General features: G+C 42.4%; 4 protein-coding genes across 4 annotated transcripts; 2 read left to right on the top strand and 2 right to left on the bottom strand.

Annotated features, from left to right (window-relative positions):
• The first annotated feature begins 2475 nt into the window (after window positions 1-2475).
• BDCG_08679 (U6 snRNA-associated Sm-like protein LSm2) lies at window positions 2476-3737 on the top strand. Its single transcript, XM_045424465.1, has 3 exons — window positions 2476-2740; window positions 2820-3070; window positions 3182-3737. The coding sequence occupies exons 1-3, from the start codon at window positions 2727-2729 to the stop codon at window positions 3211-3213; spliced, it is 297 nt and encodes a 98-aa protein (XP_045273167.1). The 5' UTR covers window positions 2476-2726; the 3' UTR covers window positions 3214-3737.
• A 253-nt stretch (window positions 3738-3990) lies between these two features.
• BDCG_17828 (DNA cross-link repair protein PSO2) lies at window positions 3991-9631 on the top strand (the record flags this gene model as incomplete). Its single annotated transcript, XM_045426882.1, has 6 exons — window positions 3991-4917; window positions 4967-6573; window positions 7291-7406; window positions 7632-7941; window positions 8003-8440; window positions 8508-9631. The coding sequence occupies 6 exons, from the start codon at window positions 3991-3993 to the stop codon at window positions 8968-8970; spliced, it is 3861 nt and encodes a 1286-aa protein (XP_045282642.1). The 3' UTR covers window positions 8971-9631.
• Window positions 9247-10896, bottom strand: BDCG_08676 (sodium/phosphate symporter; the record flags this gene model as incomplete). Its single annotated transcript, XM_045424464.1, has 4 exons — window positions 9247-9481; window positions 9544-9557; window positions 9640-9840; window positions 10591-10896. The coding sequence occupies 4 exons, from the start codon at window positions 10894-10896 to the stop codon at window positions 9247-9249; spliced, it is 756 nt and encodes a 251-aa protein (XP_045273166.1).
• A 1320-nt stretch (window positions 10897-12216) lies between these two features.
• On the bottom strand, window positions 12217-14278 carry BDCG_08675 (uncharacterized protein; the record flags this gene model as incomplete). The annotated part of the gene is made up of 2 exons (XM_045424463.1): window positions 12217-12615; window positions 12689-14278. 2 exons carry the CDS (start codon window positions 14276-14278, stop codon window positions 12217-12219), a joined length of 1989 nt encoding a protein of 662 aa, XP_045273165.1.
• Between the last annotated feature and the right edge of the window lie 3214 nt (window positions 14279-17492).

Raw genomic sequence — 17492 nt, 5'->3', positions numbered from 1 at the left:
GAGATGTTATCATTAAAAGATTTGATATTTAAAAAAGAATGAAGCTCACTCATCATATTCAGACTTATACATGTGTTCAAATATCAAGATCTAGAGAATGATTTTTCAGTGACTGTGAAAGAGAAATAGAACTCAATCTTTGTAATTACTGTATTTACTGCTGATTGAGAACTTATCAAGTCATTCTTCTTCTCTTTCTTCTTATCATTCTTCTTTTTCTTTTTATTAGGGTGTAAGATGAAACATCTGTCAATAGTATGATTATATCTTCTGCAGTGAGTGCACTTTCATACAGATGTGCTTTTATCCTCATCTTTATTCTTATCTTTGTTCTTATCTTTGTTCTTATTCTTTTTCACAGTCACAGAATCAGCCTGAGACTGCTTTTTCTGCTCAGTGATGATCTTCTTGAATGTACAATTGATCAGTTGCTTTATCAAATCATCAATATTAATGTTGACAATGAGTCTCTGCCTAGTGAAGAAAAACTCATTCAAACATGTCTTGATAAACAGTCTTTGATAATTCTGCAGATTGTTGAAGAAAAGATTATGATATACATTCTCAGTACTCTGACAGAGCTTTTTATAACAGATAACAAGATAGCAGAAATGTCTCTGAAAAGTAAGATAATCATTCTTCTTGACTTGTAATTTTGTCAATTTCTTGAAGATATTAACTCATTCTTCTGTCAGTGATATTATATATTCCACATTGATCTTGTCTCACAGGGCCACAGCATTGTCAGCTTCCAAGGTTTCAATAGTGATTCAAATGTTTTTAACAAGACTTGATAGTATACATCTATATAGAGACTTGAAACAGATTCTTCACTTCTCAGAGTTGATATGATATGTAAAAGAAGATTCTCATTGAGTTCTTAATAGAATGTTGATTTCATCAATAACTTCTACATCAGTCAACATATCAACACATCAGGCTTTATAATTAGAGTCATCAAATGTGATCACTGATTTAATATCTAGTGCATATTTGACTTTCTTCTGATATTTCTGTAACTCATTTCTTGTAGTGTCTCTTTGTGCAGATGTAGTGAGATGTTGAGTGGTTTCAGCCACAGTTATCTGATTTCATAGCATTATCTGCATAAGATTCATAAGATTGCCTGCGGTGCAATAGATAGGTTGATTCGAATCATCATTAAAAGTCAGCATTCTGAGAGTGAGAGATGGTAGAGAATTTGATGAGTTGAAATGAACTAGACTGATCACTGAAACTATGAATTTCACATTTGATCTCATTTGATCTGATCTCATACATTTCTTGGCGTGAATTCTGCTGGGACTGACTATCAAAAAAACAGATAAAGTGACTATATATCAGATTTTAAAATGAAACCATGACTTGAAAAAAATGAGAAAGTGATTTCATTTGATCTCATTTAGTCTCATTCTTAGCATAAAGTTACTATTTTTAGACATTTTAAGGTTTTTTTTAGACTATTTTTAATTTTTTAAAAAGTAACACTTTTTGATAATACTCAAATGAGATTTAAAGTCATTTAAAGCAATAAAAATAATTTAAATTGAGAAGTGAAAATCATAATCTTATTTGAAAAATGTGATAAGAGTAGACAGTAAGTTTTACTGAGACAGTATGAAACTACTATCTAATGTTAAAACCATGTAATGAGATCAGTCAAATTGATAATGAGACTATCAAAAAATCTAGTTCTGGTCTCAGACACGGTCACACAGTCAGTCTAGAATGAACAGATTTCACAGATGAATGTTAACTCTGCTTTTCTTTATTCTGAAGTTTCTCTATTGTCTCATTATCATCAAATTTCATACTCTGATGAAAACTGACCTCAGTCTCATCTTGCAAGTCAGAAGCTTTCTTATAATAAGTGATTATTCTATCAATGAGTTGTCTAGTGAAGTGTGTGATTCTGAGTCTTGAGCTGAACTCTGAAGTAACAGATGTATCACTCATATCAAGATAACTCTGCTTCTTCTAGATGTGTAAAAAAAAAAGTGATATTCTTCACAATGAAGAACATGCTTTCTTAAAAATATAAAGTATATAAATTCACTGACTGACAGATTCAGAAAAAATGAAATATCTCTAATAAAGAGTAAGAGTCTTTTCAAAAAAGATAAACTATTCATGTTAAAAATATGTTGATACAACATTCTAAAAAGAAAAATGTGTCATTCAGGCTATAACCTATAGAATAGTTGAAGGTTGTATTGATAGATCTATCTACAGGAACATAATATAGTGGTGGGTCACGTGATCTAGTGGGATCGCTAACCGCAACGGCCGTAAGGGCCAACAGTTTCTTCTCAGACACTTTGTAAGATATCATCACTCACATGATCTGGTTTTACTATTTGGGTTAGCTGATTGCTTATTTGAGGTTAGCTCATGACATAATCATCAATCCAGTGTTAAAACAGCAATGGATTTCTGGAGAAGCGTCTGAGCTTGCTGAGATAAATCCACGGTGTATTTAATCACCGTAAATTAACCCTACGTTCTTCCCGTATGGTAGTAGCTCCAACAAAGCATGTTTTCACGTGACCCAGATGATTTCATCCTGGCTGCCGCGAGAGTGAGTGCTCGACGCATGCCACCCACCTGTGCGCGACCTCCTGATTCTCTTGGTTTGAATACAATAAATGCTTTAGCCCGCCCGTTACTATTTTCCTGGCTTTTTAAAGGCCTGTGATTTCCATTTTTCCCCGCCTAAGGTTGCAACGATGCTCTTCTTCAGGTTTGGAAGCTCTCTCTGCCAAACCGATCCCGCAGCTCCTCCGCTAACCATTTTTTGCTCACCACTTCTTTGCGAATAGTTTCTTCAAGACACTTACAAACCACACAGTCACAATTGAGCTCAAGAATGATATCCGTATACGTGGTACTCTCAAAAGCGTTGACCAATACCTCAATATCAAGCTGGACGACATTGAGGTTCTTGACCTGGATCAATACCCGCATCTCTCTAGCGTGAAGAATATTTTCGTTAGAGGCAGCGTGGTCCGATATATTGTCTTGCCGCAGGCGGAGGTAGACCGGGGATTGTTGGAGGATGCAACAAGGAGAGGTACGATTTCCTTTTACTTCGTGGAACTTTACATACCATGGCTGGGATCATCCTGGCTTTAGGATGTACCAGGAGAGAAAAACCTACGGCTAACATCTATCCTCTTTTTAGAAGCTGCGAATCAAGCAAACAAAGCTCGGTGATTTTTAAATACATATTATGTTGCGGTGAAACGATATTATGAATGGGAAGAAATTGGCTCTGGGAGTCCCCCGGTGTGAGAAAGGCGTGGGTGCCCATTCCGGATCCATGTACGCACTGAGGATTAAAAGTGTGCAAGATGATAGATATACTCTCAAAAGGATATTCAACCAGGCAGAGCTGCGCGTTTGAACCATCGCTGACCCTACTGGGTTAAATTTGGGCCGGGAATTCCCTACGAATCTCATTTCTCTATTTATATGTAGTAGCATTGTAACCATTTGCAAAGCACAATAATAAAGATATGATATCCAAAAATATCTGATGCGTTTTTGAGCGTCTTTCTTTCGCAACAACTTCCAGCCGATCTAACTCTGTAGTGTGGCACATAGGTAGCAGTAGAATGTATTTTACATGCAGATAGAACCGCAGGTCCAGCCTGTAAATCTCTACCTAGGTAACCCATAGATATATGTAATGTATGTACTCCGTACCTACCTACTTACTCTATCGAGGCGGCAATAAGGTTACCATCTCGCGGTCACGTGTCTTCGCGTCACGCCAACGCTAAATAGGTTTCGAGGAATTTATCGACCTAGGCAAACCTCCTTACGGCGATGCAGATGCTCGACTAAGAGAAAATAGCTATCATCTTCATATTGTCGTTTCATCGCTTGAACTAGTTACGCTCGCTTCCGTTCTCCGAGAACCATTAATAGCCCGGCGAGTTGTTACCGACCGCCTGGCGCCTCACTGGCTAACATCTCAAAATACCAGCAATGACTTCCAATTCTCCATATTTCAATGCTAACGGGAATCGTGGCCGTCTAACCTCGAAATCTACACAGCAATTCTCCAAGCGAAACGGCGATAAACGGAACACGTCCATTCTAAATTTCTTCAAAAAATCAGACACTCACCCAAAAGCGTCACAGAATCGCATAACAAACTACATAGTCAGATCAAACAATAATGAAGAGAAATCTACATCTGCAACCGATATAGGTGGCTCTGAGAGTTTGTTCTTTGGAGAAGAGGTTGGGCAAGGGAACATTCTCGGCCACCACATCGAACATCTTCCAGGCTCGGACAGCCCAAGGTTGGCCTCACCACCTTCCAGGGGATTTTGGGAGACAGCCAGAATCTTTGATGATGGGGATAGATACAATGAAAATTACAATACTGGCCAAAAAAGACAAAGGGTGGGCAATACGGATCACGCCGGGACCACTGCTGTTCATAACGACGCAGGAGGCTCATCCGCGACTTCAGCATCCAGAACTCCTCGCATCGGTCCATTCTTGGATGAGTCAGATAGTGAGCAGGAATATATTTGTGAATACAACAAAAAAAATGTTTGTGCAGTATCCAGAACAAAGACTCTAGTGAGGGAAATTGAGTACGATGGCAACGCAGCAAAAGATTCATCAAATGATGAATGTGATCCTAACTCTACGATGATAGGAGTCGATTTTGCTACCGCTAGCGACTTTTTACCTAACTATAAAGGTAGTGACACTAGTGAACTGCGAGAGGTGGAAGGTCTACATGAACGACCTTTGAAAAAGTATGATGAACAACTGCTGGGCTTAGGTATGACCACGTCGATAGAAAAGACGGATCTAGAAGCTCCTGGGCTATTTGATGATAAAGAAACTGTAGTCTGCCCGATCTGCAGCGAGAGGCTTATTGGTATTGCTGATGATGTACGTGATTCGCTAATTTTACACCTTCAACGCTAATTAAAATATCTAGGATGTGTCTCTCCATGTGAATAGCTGTCTAGACGGGAACCTAACAACGATACCTAGTGAGATACGAACACCTACTATCGAATCGAAGTCAGATATCTCCATGGCGAGAACGAACAAAGCAGTTATTCCTCGACCGGGACAGAGAAACCCTTTCACGGTAGAGTCGAAAGGGAAAGAATCTTCCGCTTTCTCCAAAATAATGTCTGGTAACGCCGAAGATGCTGCATGGGCAGCGGCAGCTGCCAAAGAAGAGGCATCAAGAGGTAAACAGGCTTTTGAACGCACATGCCCGTTTTACAAAATCCTCCCTGGATTTTCCATTTGCGTTGATGCCTTTAGATACGGTGCTGTCGAGGGTTGCCGTGCATATTTCCTGAGTCATTTTCACAGCGACCATTATATTGGCCTTACGTCTTCTTGGTGTCATGGTCAAATTTATTGCAGCACAGTCACGGGCAATTTAGTGCGGCAGCAGCTCAAGGTAGACCCAAAGTGGATTACAGACATCGATTTCGACAAGACATTTGAAATCCCACAGACAAATGGTGCCTGGGTCACCATGTTGCCTGCGAACCACTGCCCCGGAAGCTCTATATTTTTATTTGAAAAGCAAGTTAACACGGGTCCGAAACCAAGGGTTCATCGCATACTTCATTGCGGCGATTTCAGGGCATGTCCGGCCCATGTTCAGCATCCGCTTCTGCGCCCAGACGTTGTCGATTCGTTGACTGGGAAAGTCAAGCAACAATTAATCGATGTCTGCTACCTTGATACAACATATCTGAGTCCCAAATATGCGTTCCCCAACCAGGACGATGTTGTCGCAGCATGTGCAGCAGTGTGTGCAGACTTAGATCCCACCCAACATGGTGACTCGGATGATACAACACGCGGCCCAACAACGACTACCGTGAAAACCGTGATGGATCTCGGGTTCAACGCCCCACAAGCACCGACTCGGTTACGGGACGCAAACTCGAAGTCTCGAGGTCGTTTACTTGTTGTAATTGGAACTTACAGCATCGGCAAGGAGCGGCTATGTATGGCAATTGCACGGGCCTTGAATTGCAAAATATATGCCCCGGCGGCAAAACAACGGATATGCGCGTGCTTAGAAGATGCCGAACTTTCCAGACTTCTTACGAACAACCCTATAGAAGCCCAAGTCCATATGCAGACCCTTATGGAAGTACGCGCGGAAACACTTCTCGACTATCTCAATTCTCTCAAACCACACTTTTCTCGAGTTGTTGGATTCCGTCCCACCGGTTGGAACTATCGGCCACCCGCAGGAAGGATGACAGACAGTCCCCCGGTATCTTCGGTCTTATACTCTGATTCCTGGAAGCCTCGATTTGGCACTAAAGACCTCATTCCTCAACGTGGAAGCAACCGCCAAAGCACCTGCTACTCAGTTCCGTACAGTGAACATAGCTCTTTTAGGGAATTGACAATGTTTTGCTGTGCTCTGCGGATCGCAAAAGTCATTCCCACAGTTAATGTCGGGAGCAAAAGGAGCCGAGAAAAAATGAAGCTATGGGTGGAAAAGTGGGAGGCTGAGAAAAGGAAGAACGGGTTGTTTAAGGTGGATAATGAGGCAACTCGATGGTAAGCTCATGGAACCCGAAGGCGATATGTAATGTACATGCACATACATGTACATACATACATACCTGTACCGTATCGGTAATTGGTGTCGATTCTTGGAAGATTCCTGAAAAAGCAGGCAGCCAATGGTGTTGAGATGCGTGCCTTCACCAATTGTATAGTAAATTTTAACGACGATATTTTGTGTCTTAAACTCGCCCGACTGGTGTGGCCAAAAATCGCGCCAAATCACGTGCCAGTCCGTCGACCTGCCAAAAAGTCGCGGGGAAATGAAGCTCGGTGCTGTTATCAGCAAATAAAAGGCGACTGAGGAGAACCGCTATGTTCAGGGTTTCCAGGCTTCGCATGCTAGTTTTGCCGACTTTCGCTCCTGGCAAGAGCTGTCCGACCACAGTCGCCAATTTTTACTTTTTGACGCTGACTCATTGACGAGCTGCGTGTAATCTCCTCCCTCGGCCAACATACGGCTTGCTGGTATTAAAGCCCGCCGCTCTCCTTAGCTGGTCAACAGATGTCTAACGATTTGGAATAGACTCATTCGAGCTATATCAAACACCCTCTTTGCTCATGTATCCTTGAGTTATAACTTAACTTCAATTATTAGGGCCCGCTATTCTCGTATTCTTTGTCAAACTGAAGATGATTCTCTCTTTCCTTTTAAGTCCTTATACTTTACTCTACTTTCTGGCTTTATATTATCTGGTCCCGTATCTGCAGCGATGGTATCTCCATGATGTCCCTGCCCCCTTTGGAGCGTCATTCTCAAATCTATGGCTTATGTATCAATGCCGGCGAGGAAGACGATATAGATCCGTGGACAGTGCTCATAAGAAGTATGGCACTTTTGTGAGGTTACAGCCACATCATGTCTCGGTAGACGATCCAGATGCTATACCAATTATTTATGGGCACGGGAATGGGTTTCTGAAATCGTGAGTCCTTTGATTAGTTAGATTCTTTTGAGGATCATGACGTGTACTGGAGTCCACCCAATTCTAGGGCTTGTTTGTGAGTGGAATCACGCAGTGGATGCAATTGCTAACCACTCTGGGGGCCAGTGAGTATTATGACGCATTCGTATCTATCCGCCGTGGCCTCTTTTAACACACGCGATCGCGCAGAGCACGCTCGGAAGCGCAAGACAGTTGCACATACATTTAGTGCCAAGTCTATCGGGAAATTTGAACAATACATTCATGCGAACCTTAAAGAGTTTGTTCGGCAATGGAATCGTATCTCTGACATGCAGCGGAACCCAAAGACTGGATATGCTTCAATCGATGCTCTACACTGGTTTAACTACGTCGCATTTGACATCATCGGCGACTTGGCATTCGGCTCCCCTTTTGGTATGCTAGAGAAGGGTCGGTATGTTGCCGAAGTTCGAAAGTCTCCCGATGACCCTCCAACGTATGCGCCGGCGATCCAGGTTCTTCATCGACTCGGGAGAGGTTTCAGCAACGCTAGGGGTCTTTCCGACACTCAAGCCTTGGGCCAAATTCCTTCCGGATAGATTTTTCCTCGATGGCCTTGAGGCTGTAGAAGAACTTGCAGGTATTGCCGTTGCCCGTGTGTCTGAGCGCCTTCGTCCCGAAGCCATCGCAAATAATACACGCGAGGACCTGCTTGCACGCCTAATGGAAGGACGTGACGAGGCTGGCGCTAAACTTGGACGAGAAGAACTCACCGCAGAGGCATTGACACAGCTAATCGCGGGGTCCGACACTACCTCCAACACAGCTTGTGCAATTCTTTACTGGGTTCTAAGGACCCCTAGGTTTAAGGAGAAGCTCCAACAGATTCTTGACAATGTCATTCCGAGCGATGTAAAGGTCCCGCCATATTCAATGGTGAAGGATATCCAATAGTACGTGCTCCGTTTTCTACAAGCCATATTTAGCACTGTTCAAGAGTGGACTAATGGATAGTATTAGCCTGTCATGGGTCATCTCGGAGATACACAGCACTTCTTCTCTTGGCCTTCCTCGACTGATCCCAGAAGGGGCATCGCCTATCAGGATTCACGACCGTGTCTTTCGCCCGGGTACCGTCCTTTCCGTTCCCTCCTACACAATCCACCCCTCAACAAGGATATGGGGACCTGACGCAGAGGAATTTGTCCCAACACGATGGGATCCCGCTCGTCTGACCAGCGAACAAAAAGCTGCACTCATCCCTTTCAACACGGGACCACGGGCTTGTGTTGGGCGAAATGTGGCGGAAATGGAGCTGCAGTGTATGGCTGCTACAGTTTTCAAGAACTTCGACTTTGAGCTTCAACAAGAGGGTCCATTGGAAACAAGAGATGGTTTTTTGAGAAAGCCTCTTGAGTTGTGTGTTGGCATAAAAAGGCGGCAGGCATGGACTATTTATTCTGTTCCTACCACATGCATCTGAATGTACTCATGTATTTTAGGGTGTGACACTCAGCTGTTGTCTAGATATGAATGTGATATGCACACACAGACACACACACACACATATATATATATATATATATATTATCGATCACAAAAGAGATCCCTGGGAATACTACTTGAAGCTTTTATTTGGGGCATCATGTGCATGCATGTCGGCCCCTCTCCCCCTCCCCCTTCTCCTTCCCGATCAGATATGCGACAGGGACTGAGGACTGGAGGTGATAAGTAGCTTAACCTGGGTGAACATCAATTTTCACCGAATGCCCTGAAGGAAGTGCGGGGCATCTAGAACTAAGTCCATGAGGACATCGCCTAAAATGCTTGCGATGGGGATGGTGACAATCCAGGAGAGAAGGAGTAGACCGGCTTGTTGCCAGTTGACCGCCTTGAGAACACCGTTACACCGGTGATACACGGACGTAGATGCAGGAAGTGAGAACTGTGAGAAGACAGGAACAGTAAGGGCGTATCCCTTTCCATAGAGCAGCCTACAATGGAACAAGGATAGTTAACAGATGCAATGGCACATCTAAGAAGCGGGGAAACATACCTCTGATACGCAATCTTGTTACTGATCACGTTGTAAATCATGAAAATGTTAGCTAGAGGAACAGTGAGAGAATATATATCAATTCTGCTTAGTTACCCTTCTGGGATTGTAGCCATAGGTAATGAGGTCGAGTGAAATGGATGACGACAAAACTGCAAGTTTCCATATAGGGATAGCAGCCTTGGAAGCAGCAGCATTCCCGGTAGACCAAGCAGAGTAAATCACGGCCCAGGGCCCAACCGAGTTTCCAATGTCGTTTGCTCCGTGTGCGAAGGATGCAGTGCAAGCAGTAAGGGCCTAAACAAAGTAGTAGGTATGTTCCACTTCGTTAGGGTACTTTTTTGCGCGGGAATAGGCCCGCTTCATCCGTTTGCCTTCGGGTGTACCAGAAAAATACCAGTCTGAGCGGCGTGAATATCGTGGTGGATAGTTACGATAGAGCGTTCCACAAACAATTATGGTAGGAATTAGCTCCGCCATGACCTTGATATTGGTAACCTCATATATCCTGATCCTAGGGAATTCTCAAGGATTGTTCGCATCTCCCCGGCTAAAGGACCTCTCTTAGTTAAGAGCTTTTGCACGCAGTTTGTCTTCTCCATCAGCAATAAGCTCCTTGTATCTGAGTTGTGCTGATTCGCTAGATGCTAGGGCTTTGTCTTCGATGGGAGCTGTGGTACCATCAGTGGTGTAAGGATCACACTCAAGTAAGCAAGGAGGTAGGAAGGACAGTGTCTCTGGATCCACCTGAATGACGGGTAGTTGGGAACATTGGCCATGTCCGCAGTAGCAAGGCTTCGACGATTCAAGGGTGTTGGCCCTAGAATAAACATCCACCATTTGATACCGTGCTCCCTCCTGATATCCTTTCCGTGAACAAAAGGAACAAAAAATATTGCGGATAGAATGGTGAGTCCAGCTCAGTTCCGGCAATAAACCATTCGGCGTTTCTTATTTAGACCTAAATTTGACAACCCTTTGTAGATGATAGAGAGGGAGGGTACAAACGGTCCCCGCAATAAGGAAGGAAAACGGTGAACTGTAGACCGCCGATGGTACTGGGTTTTTGCGGATATGAATAACAAGTCTGATGAACATAAAGATGGTCGCCGCAAAGCCAGCAGCAATGGCAGGCGTGATTCCCAGACTGGCGAAAATTGCGCCCAGGCCTGTATCATTATTCCAGCACCACTTTACAGCGGACGCTCCGACAGTCGCGACCACAACACCAGCAACAGCAGAGATGATGGAGCAGATAAGAGGAAACATGAGCAGAGTGCTGTGTGCACCATATAACCCAAGAAGAAGCGGCTGCAAGGGCACAGGTGAAAGCGAGCAGATGGCACCGAGCATCTCGTATAGGGTGCCGAAAACCACTGCCTGCCTATATGAGACGGAACGTGAGGACGCACTCGCTGCCCATGCATTTGCCTCAGTTTTGGGGACCCTTGAACGCTCGAAATTTTTTCGCCACGTACTTGCACCATTATTATTCGCGTTGGGTTATGACAAAGAGTGTGCCAATAGCAAATATAAAGGTGTAAATATTCAACACCGTCTTGGTTATTATAGAAAAGACAAGGGCAAAAAGTGAATTGATATGGAAAATAAGTTTTTTTGACTGGTATCCTAGAAAAGATGAGGGATCTTTAGCTGGAAGGAGCGAGACCAGCTTCGTTTCATGGTTGGACACTATGCCATGTCTGAGGTCATCTTCCGTCATAACTATATGATTTCCCTCTTATATCATTCCGTCTCACCCTTCTTCAAATGTTTCTCCTGCTAACGTTATAGAGTGTTGGAACATGAGAGTCATCATTGCACATGTACTGTGGATTTAATGAAGAGTGACAGATTATCTCATGAGCCACGCGCTGAGTATGGTGACCGCGTTGACAACAGGCGCATATAGTTCAAGAACCGACATTCCTCGTGCATGGCTGAAACGAACTAACATAACGGAGAAAAACAAATTCCTTAGCAAAAAGATCGCATCTAACTGTCTGCCTGAGTGAGTGGTGGCGCGAGCGTTTCTAGAGCCTCTGAAACGACATTTTGAAAATTAAGCATCTGTGAGAACGTCAACATGAAACCGCTGACTCCAATAAGATATACGATCGTGGGCAGTTTGTGGTACGGAGAGCATGTCTCTCATCCTCCCAAAATCGGCAACATGCGTGGGTGGATGTAGGTAAGCTTTTGTGAGCCAAAACAACACGCTATTGATCTAAACGAAAGGCAGAATACTCAGAACGTCTACCTATTGAGGGGAAGCGTTACTGCTCCTTGCAAATAGTCCCCCCTTTTTTAAAGAAATTGCGTCAATGAGCTCTCACAGGACCTGTGAGCTTAGGTCAGTGTGCTGGGTGGAAATTAAGCTTCGCATGTACATGTACTTCCAAGTCGGATTTAGCCAGAGCCACTAAGTAGATGGATAACGGATTTCCATTTCAGGCCAGTAGGTGTGATGGTGGTATATAGATGAAAAAGTTCTTAGATTTTATAAAGGGCGAAAAGAAACGAGAGAAAGTGAAGCAGCAAAAGAAGTGAAAAAAGCCACGGTTGAGAGCAAGAGCAGCAAAAGCGATTCAGAATGTCAGAAAGCCGAAGAATTAGAAATCGCGGTAAGGTATTCCGTGGGTTACTGTAATTTCATGCCATCGGAGACTGAGGTTATTTGCTAGATTCGGTTAATTTCCCAAAGCCATCCTCGACAAGATCACTGACAATAGCTGGTAGATCAATGACATCATCATCCCTGACCTTTGGCTCATTCGCAACTGTTTCCTCTGTTCCTTCAGCTCTGCGAAGCGGTGGGATAAAAATATCATAATACCTTGGCATCACGAAGCCTAATAGTATTGCAAGGAGACATATATGGGCCAAAATAAAGCCTGCAATCATCAGTGGGTCGTACCGTAGCGTGTGGAATTGCGGATAAGCGAAGCTAAAGATTATCGCGAGGATAGGAGCGCTAATATATCGAAGCAACAAGGGCCAGAAACGTGGGATTCGCCAATTGCCCTTGCGGCTGCTGACAACGAGGTTAAGGTCATGACGGAGTTGATTTCCCTGATAAGAAAGCGTCAGATCTTTCTGTTGACGCATGTAAAACGGCGACACTATGATGGAATTTTCAGCTTACAGAGTAGAAAGCAAGATACCAGAATCGCACAAGGAAAATATTATTGTGCCAAAACCTGGGCGCTTTTATGTCGGGCGTCTTGGCGAGAAGAACCGAGAGAATCGAGGAGGAGATGTATAGGCCAAAGCCAGCGATTGCACCAGCAGTTGGATTCTCAAGAGCATGTGCAACGCTGATGCCAACAATCTGCCCGCCGAAATATCCGATGTTGTAAGTCACGAAGGCGGGCAGTCCAGTTTGGGAGGTGACATCAGTCCAGCGGTATACAACTGTGGCACTGACCAGCTCAGACCAAACGACAAAAAGCAAGACCACATTGTTGATCCACCTGTCTATTCCATCGAGGAGATAGAAGCCAAACTCTGTACAATAGGGTAGACACATGAGGAATGATAGTATGGTGAGAAACGTAACAACGACAGGGCGGGAATATTTTATTCCGGCGTCAACCGCGAGCGTCGCGCAAGCATCCAGCATCACGAAGGCTGAACTAAAGCCCAGGACGACAAGTGTGAAAAACAAGAGAACCGCCCAGAAATTGGCACCTGGCATGTGAAGTACCGCTTCAGGGAGAGTGAGGAACCCCACAACAAAGGCGCCCAATTGCTCGTTCGAATCCGGCCAACGGCGTAGGTAACCGACAACACCGAAGATGGCGAAGGCCGCGACGTTCTCGAAAAGCACATTGCTCCCGCAGATAAGGACGGCATCCATCACAGCGTTTGAATACTTTGCGTTATAGGAGGCGTAAGATGTAAAGTACCCGAATCCGATGCCAGTAGAAAAGAAGACTTGCCCCACGGCTATTTGCCAGACTTTTGGTGTTGCTAGCTGGGCCCCCCTCCATGTAGCCCAAAGGAGTTTGACACCTTCAACGGCATTCTCAAGGGAACAGGAGCGGCCCACTAGAATAATCGTGGTGACAATCGGCAGTCCCATTGTCCAGTAGACAACCCGGCCGGTCAGGCCCACACCACGGAAGATTGACAACCAAACCAGGAACCAGATAAAAACACTCCAACCAACAGTTTCGCCAATGAGACGAACCCCGGGATACTGGGTATAGGTAGCAACCGCGCGATTTCCAACCGTTAGACTGCCAGGGATTGGATCTATATTCTGGACCACATCCCGATGGTAGAACCCTTCAATTTTGCCCTCCCAAGGCAAGGGGCTAACGAAGGAGTTGCGGAAATAGTTCATAATCCACGCTAGGTTGACTGTGAAATATTGGGTGACCAAGAAACTGACAATGATGGGACCCAAGCCTACGCCTTTCAGTCGCCTGTGAACATTGTTGAAAGCGATGACACTTCCACCACGGTAGGCCTGGCCAATAGATATTTCAAGAATGAGGGCGGGGATAGCGATGACAATAACGGCGATCAGGTAGGGAATGAACCACTGAACTCCGTAGTTGTTGTAAACCACGGAAGGATACCGCAGCAGGTTCCCTTGACCAGCGCAACCCCCCATGGCAGCGAGAAGAAAAGCCGCGCGTGAGGGCCATTGATCGCGACCATCCGCGGATTTTGTTGGTGGAGGAGCGATCCAGGCGACAACCCTCTTAAGGTATTGGACCAAAGCCATGATGAGCCTGGTGTAGAGGGAAGAGGACGCGATACAAGGAGAGTCTTTTGGGGTCTCATGAAGGCACAAGTGAGGAAGAGCAAACCGACAATTTTTTCTCGAGGGCTGCAGACAAGAGGCAGTGGAAGAGGGAGGGGGGGGATGAAGAATAATGTGAAGTGGCGGGCAAGACGAACGACGATTCTCAACAGCAGAAGGGGGTGGATCCTCTGATATTGGTGAGAGCAGTTTGAGTCTGTACACTGTAAATACTAAAGGGGTGGAAAAACTTGGCGACGAGAATCACGAATAATGAGCAAGCGCGGACAGCGGAAGAATGGAAAAATGACATCCATCTTCTGGCCAAGGTACGCCTGCCATGGGTTCAAGGCTTCACCTGCCAATCTGTCCATAGTACCGAGTACTCCGTACAAGGGACATGTACCCACTGAGCTTTGGGCCCAAGTGATGAAAATTCCCCGAGTCGGTGCTGGCCCCTTCGCCCACCGCCTCGGGGATGGGCTGTGTCTCAACTGTCTATTGTTATAGTCTCCTATTATTCGCACCCTCAGACTAGGTTTCAAACCCCCAACAATCACCCCTCCATCCCCCGTGTGCCCCCGCGCCGTTCATTCAGCTGCAACTGGAATCAAGGGGTCCGAGTGGTCCTGCCCAGGTGCCAAGTCCTGCGCCGATTTGCGACACCCACTCCGCGTGGGCCACCCCGCTCTTGGCAGCGGGGCCTGGTTGCAGCGCCGAAGGGTTGCCGACTCGCTATTTAGTTGGTAACTACTCCGGACGGAAGAGTTATACGTAGTATGTAACGTAATCAACCACCTAACGCTCGTTTCCACTTATCTCAGCAAGCTCAGACGCTTCTTCAGATATCCATTGCTGTTTTAACACTGGATTGATGATTATGTCATGAGCTAATCTCAAATAAGCAATAAGCTAACCCAAATAGTAAAATCAGGTCATGTGAGTGATAATATCTTACAAAGTATCTGAGAAGAAATAGTTTCTGATTATTAATAATACAGAAAGAATTTACTCAGTACTCTGAGTATGAAAGAGAATTTCAACTCAACTTCATAGATTCATCATTTCTGTATTATCTTGAAATCTTAGAATAATAATGTTCTTACAATGTATCTGATTTTTATATTTATATCTTAAGTTCTTAGAATAGAAGTATCATCTTAAAGTTAACTAGTGTATTTTTGAATACAGGAATTTTAATTCAATTTCTTATATAAAAAAAAGCTCTTAGAATTTCTGAGACTAAAAAATATAATTATTTTTAAGAGTATACATCTATCTTAAATATAGATTTTTTTAAAATATTAAAGAAATATTTCTATTCTTCTTCTCTTTAACTATAAGCTAAGGTAATTTTCAAATCTCAAAGATATGTGAATATATAGTAATAGAAAGTCAAAGTTAAAAAATCTGAAAAATTCTTGTAAATCTCAGAAATCTTCATTGAAGATGAAATCATTTCTTTTCAGACTCTCTGATGAGAATTGCTCTGAGTATATAACTTATATTAAAAGTAGATTAGTATTATACTGAATTAGTTAATAATAATACTGCAATCTGTTTAAACTGAGTCAGAGATCTGAGCCTGCTAAGATAAGTTTTTATCTAACTATATCATGCTTACTCACTCTCTGTAGTGAGTGTGTCACAGTGTATAGAAAATCACACTGTAAAGAAAATATTTTCAATATCTTCATTCTTCATCTTTAAATAATTATCATTAATTATAATTATGTCTAAATCTTCTAATTACACTGAGAAGCAGTTGTAAAGAGCTATTAATACATATAAAAGTAATTTAAAATTTAAAATCACATCTCTGTCATGAGAATTCAAAGTCTTATATATTATCTTATATGAGAGAATCAATGAGAAGAAATTAAGAACTATGAGAATTTCACTGAATCAAGTATTGAATAACAGTTAGAAAGAGATAATTAAGATATAAATTCATCAGTTGAATATTAATTTTTACTCACTCATCATTGAGTATATTAAAGCTGTTATAAACTGTATGTTAAGACAGTGTTATACAGATTCAGAGACTGCATCTCTCACAGTAAGTAAGATATGAATATATTGATTTATCAAATATCTGTCAGATTACAAACAAGTTAAGTAAAAACTCATGAATTTAAAATAAGTGTCTTATGAGAATATAAGCTTCATTATCAACTAATTTAATTGATATAAAGCTGTCTTCAATCAATATCAATTTTTTCACTGCAATATCTATAACTTTAATAAGATTGAATTTCAAGAAGAAGAAGAACACAGACAGTGAGTTATAATTATCTTTAAAGATATGAATTCTATTATACAGTTATCATACTTCTGTGAGTTAGTAACAGTGATAAAGTATATCAGTGCAGATAATATAGTATTGAATTCATTAATTATAATGAAATTAAAGATTTATCTAGAGAATTGATATACACACTTCAACTTATCTGATAACTATGTTATCACTGCATCTAAGTCTGGCTTTATAAATAATGAGATTGAATTTGAATGAATCAAGTGATTCAATAAAATGATAAAAAAGCATTAAATGAGTAGTCATTGACTGCTATTAATAAATAATCATGATTCTCATCTCATAGAAGAATTCATTCAATACTGCAATCTTTATAAGATTATTATATTCAGATTCTTATCTCATATAAGTTATATTCTATAATCTCTTGATAATGTATCTTTTCAGCAGTATAAGCATTATTATACAAAGACAGTTAATGAGACTGTCTGCTACAGATATGAGTAGTATGATGACAGATAATTTCTTACTAATCTGAAGAGCATTTAACTGCAAGTATTCAAATCTAATACTATAAGAGCTGGCTTTGCTGACTGTGAAATGTATTCAGTTAATCATAATATAATTCTCAATTGATTAAGACCTCTTATCATTGATGATGTCTCAGATCTCAACATATATAATAATAATGATAATGTATGCAATCACTTTATTCTATCATCTGCAGATTGATTATCAACTGTCTTCTCATAATTAATCTTCTCAGAGACAGTTGTAAAACTATGTCATTAAATTAATACAGCAGTCAAGGTCTTAGAAGATGTGAAGAATATTCTTATATCTGATTTAACAAGACAGTTGAACAAGATCTTCAAGAATAGCATGATTCAGATGAAATTAAATACACATCATGAGAATGAACTTGCAGATCATTATTAA

Source organism: Blastomyces dermatitidis (genome assembly GCF_000003525.1).
Source record: "Blastomyces dermatitidis ER-3 genomic scaffold supercont1.11, whole genome shotgun sequence".
Taxonomy (NCBI): Eukaryota; Fungi; Ascomycota; class Eurotiomycetes; order Onygenales; family Ajellomycetaceae; genus Blastomyces; species Blastomyces dermatitidis.
The sequence above is the reverse complement of the archived record's forward strand: the minus strand, read 5'-3'. Positions and strand labels throughout refer to the sequence as shown.

Coding starts and splice junctions, on each gene's coding strand:
- BDCG_08679 (XM_045424465.1), top strand. Junction 3,071..3,181: donor GGAGGATGCAACAAGGAGAG/GTACGATTTCCT, acceptor TCCTCTTTTTAG/AAGCTGCGAATCAAGCAAAC.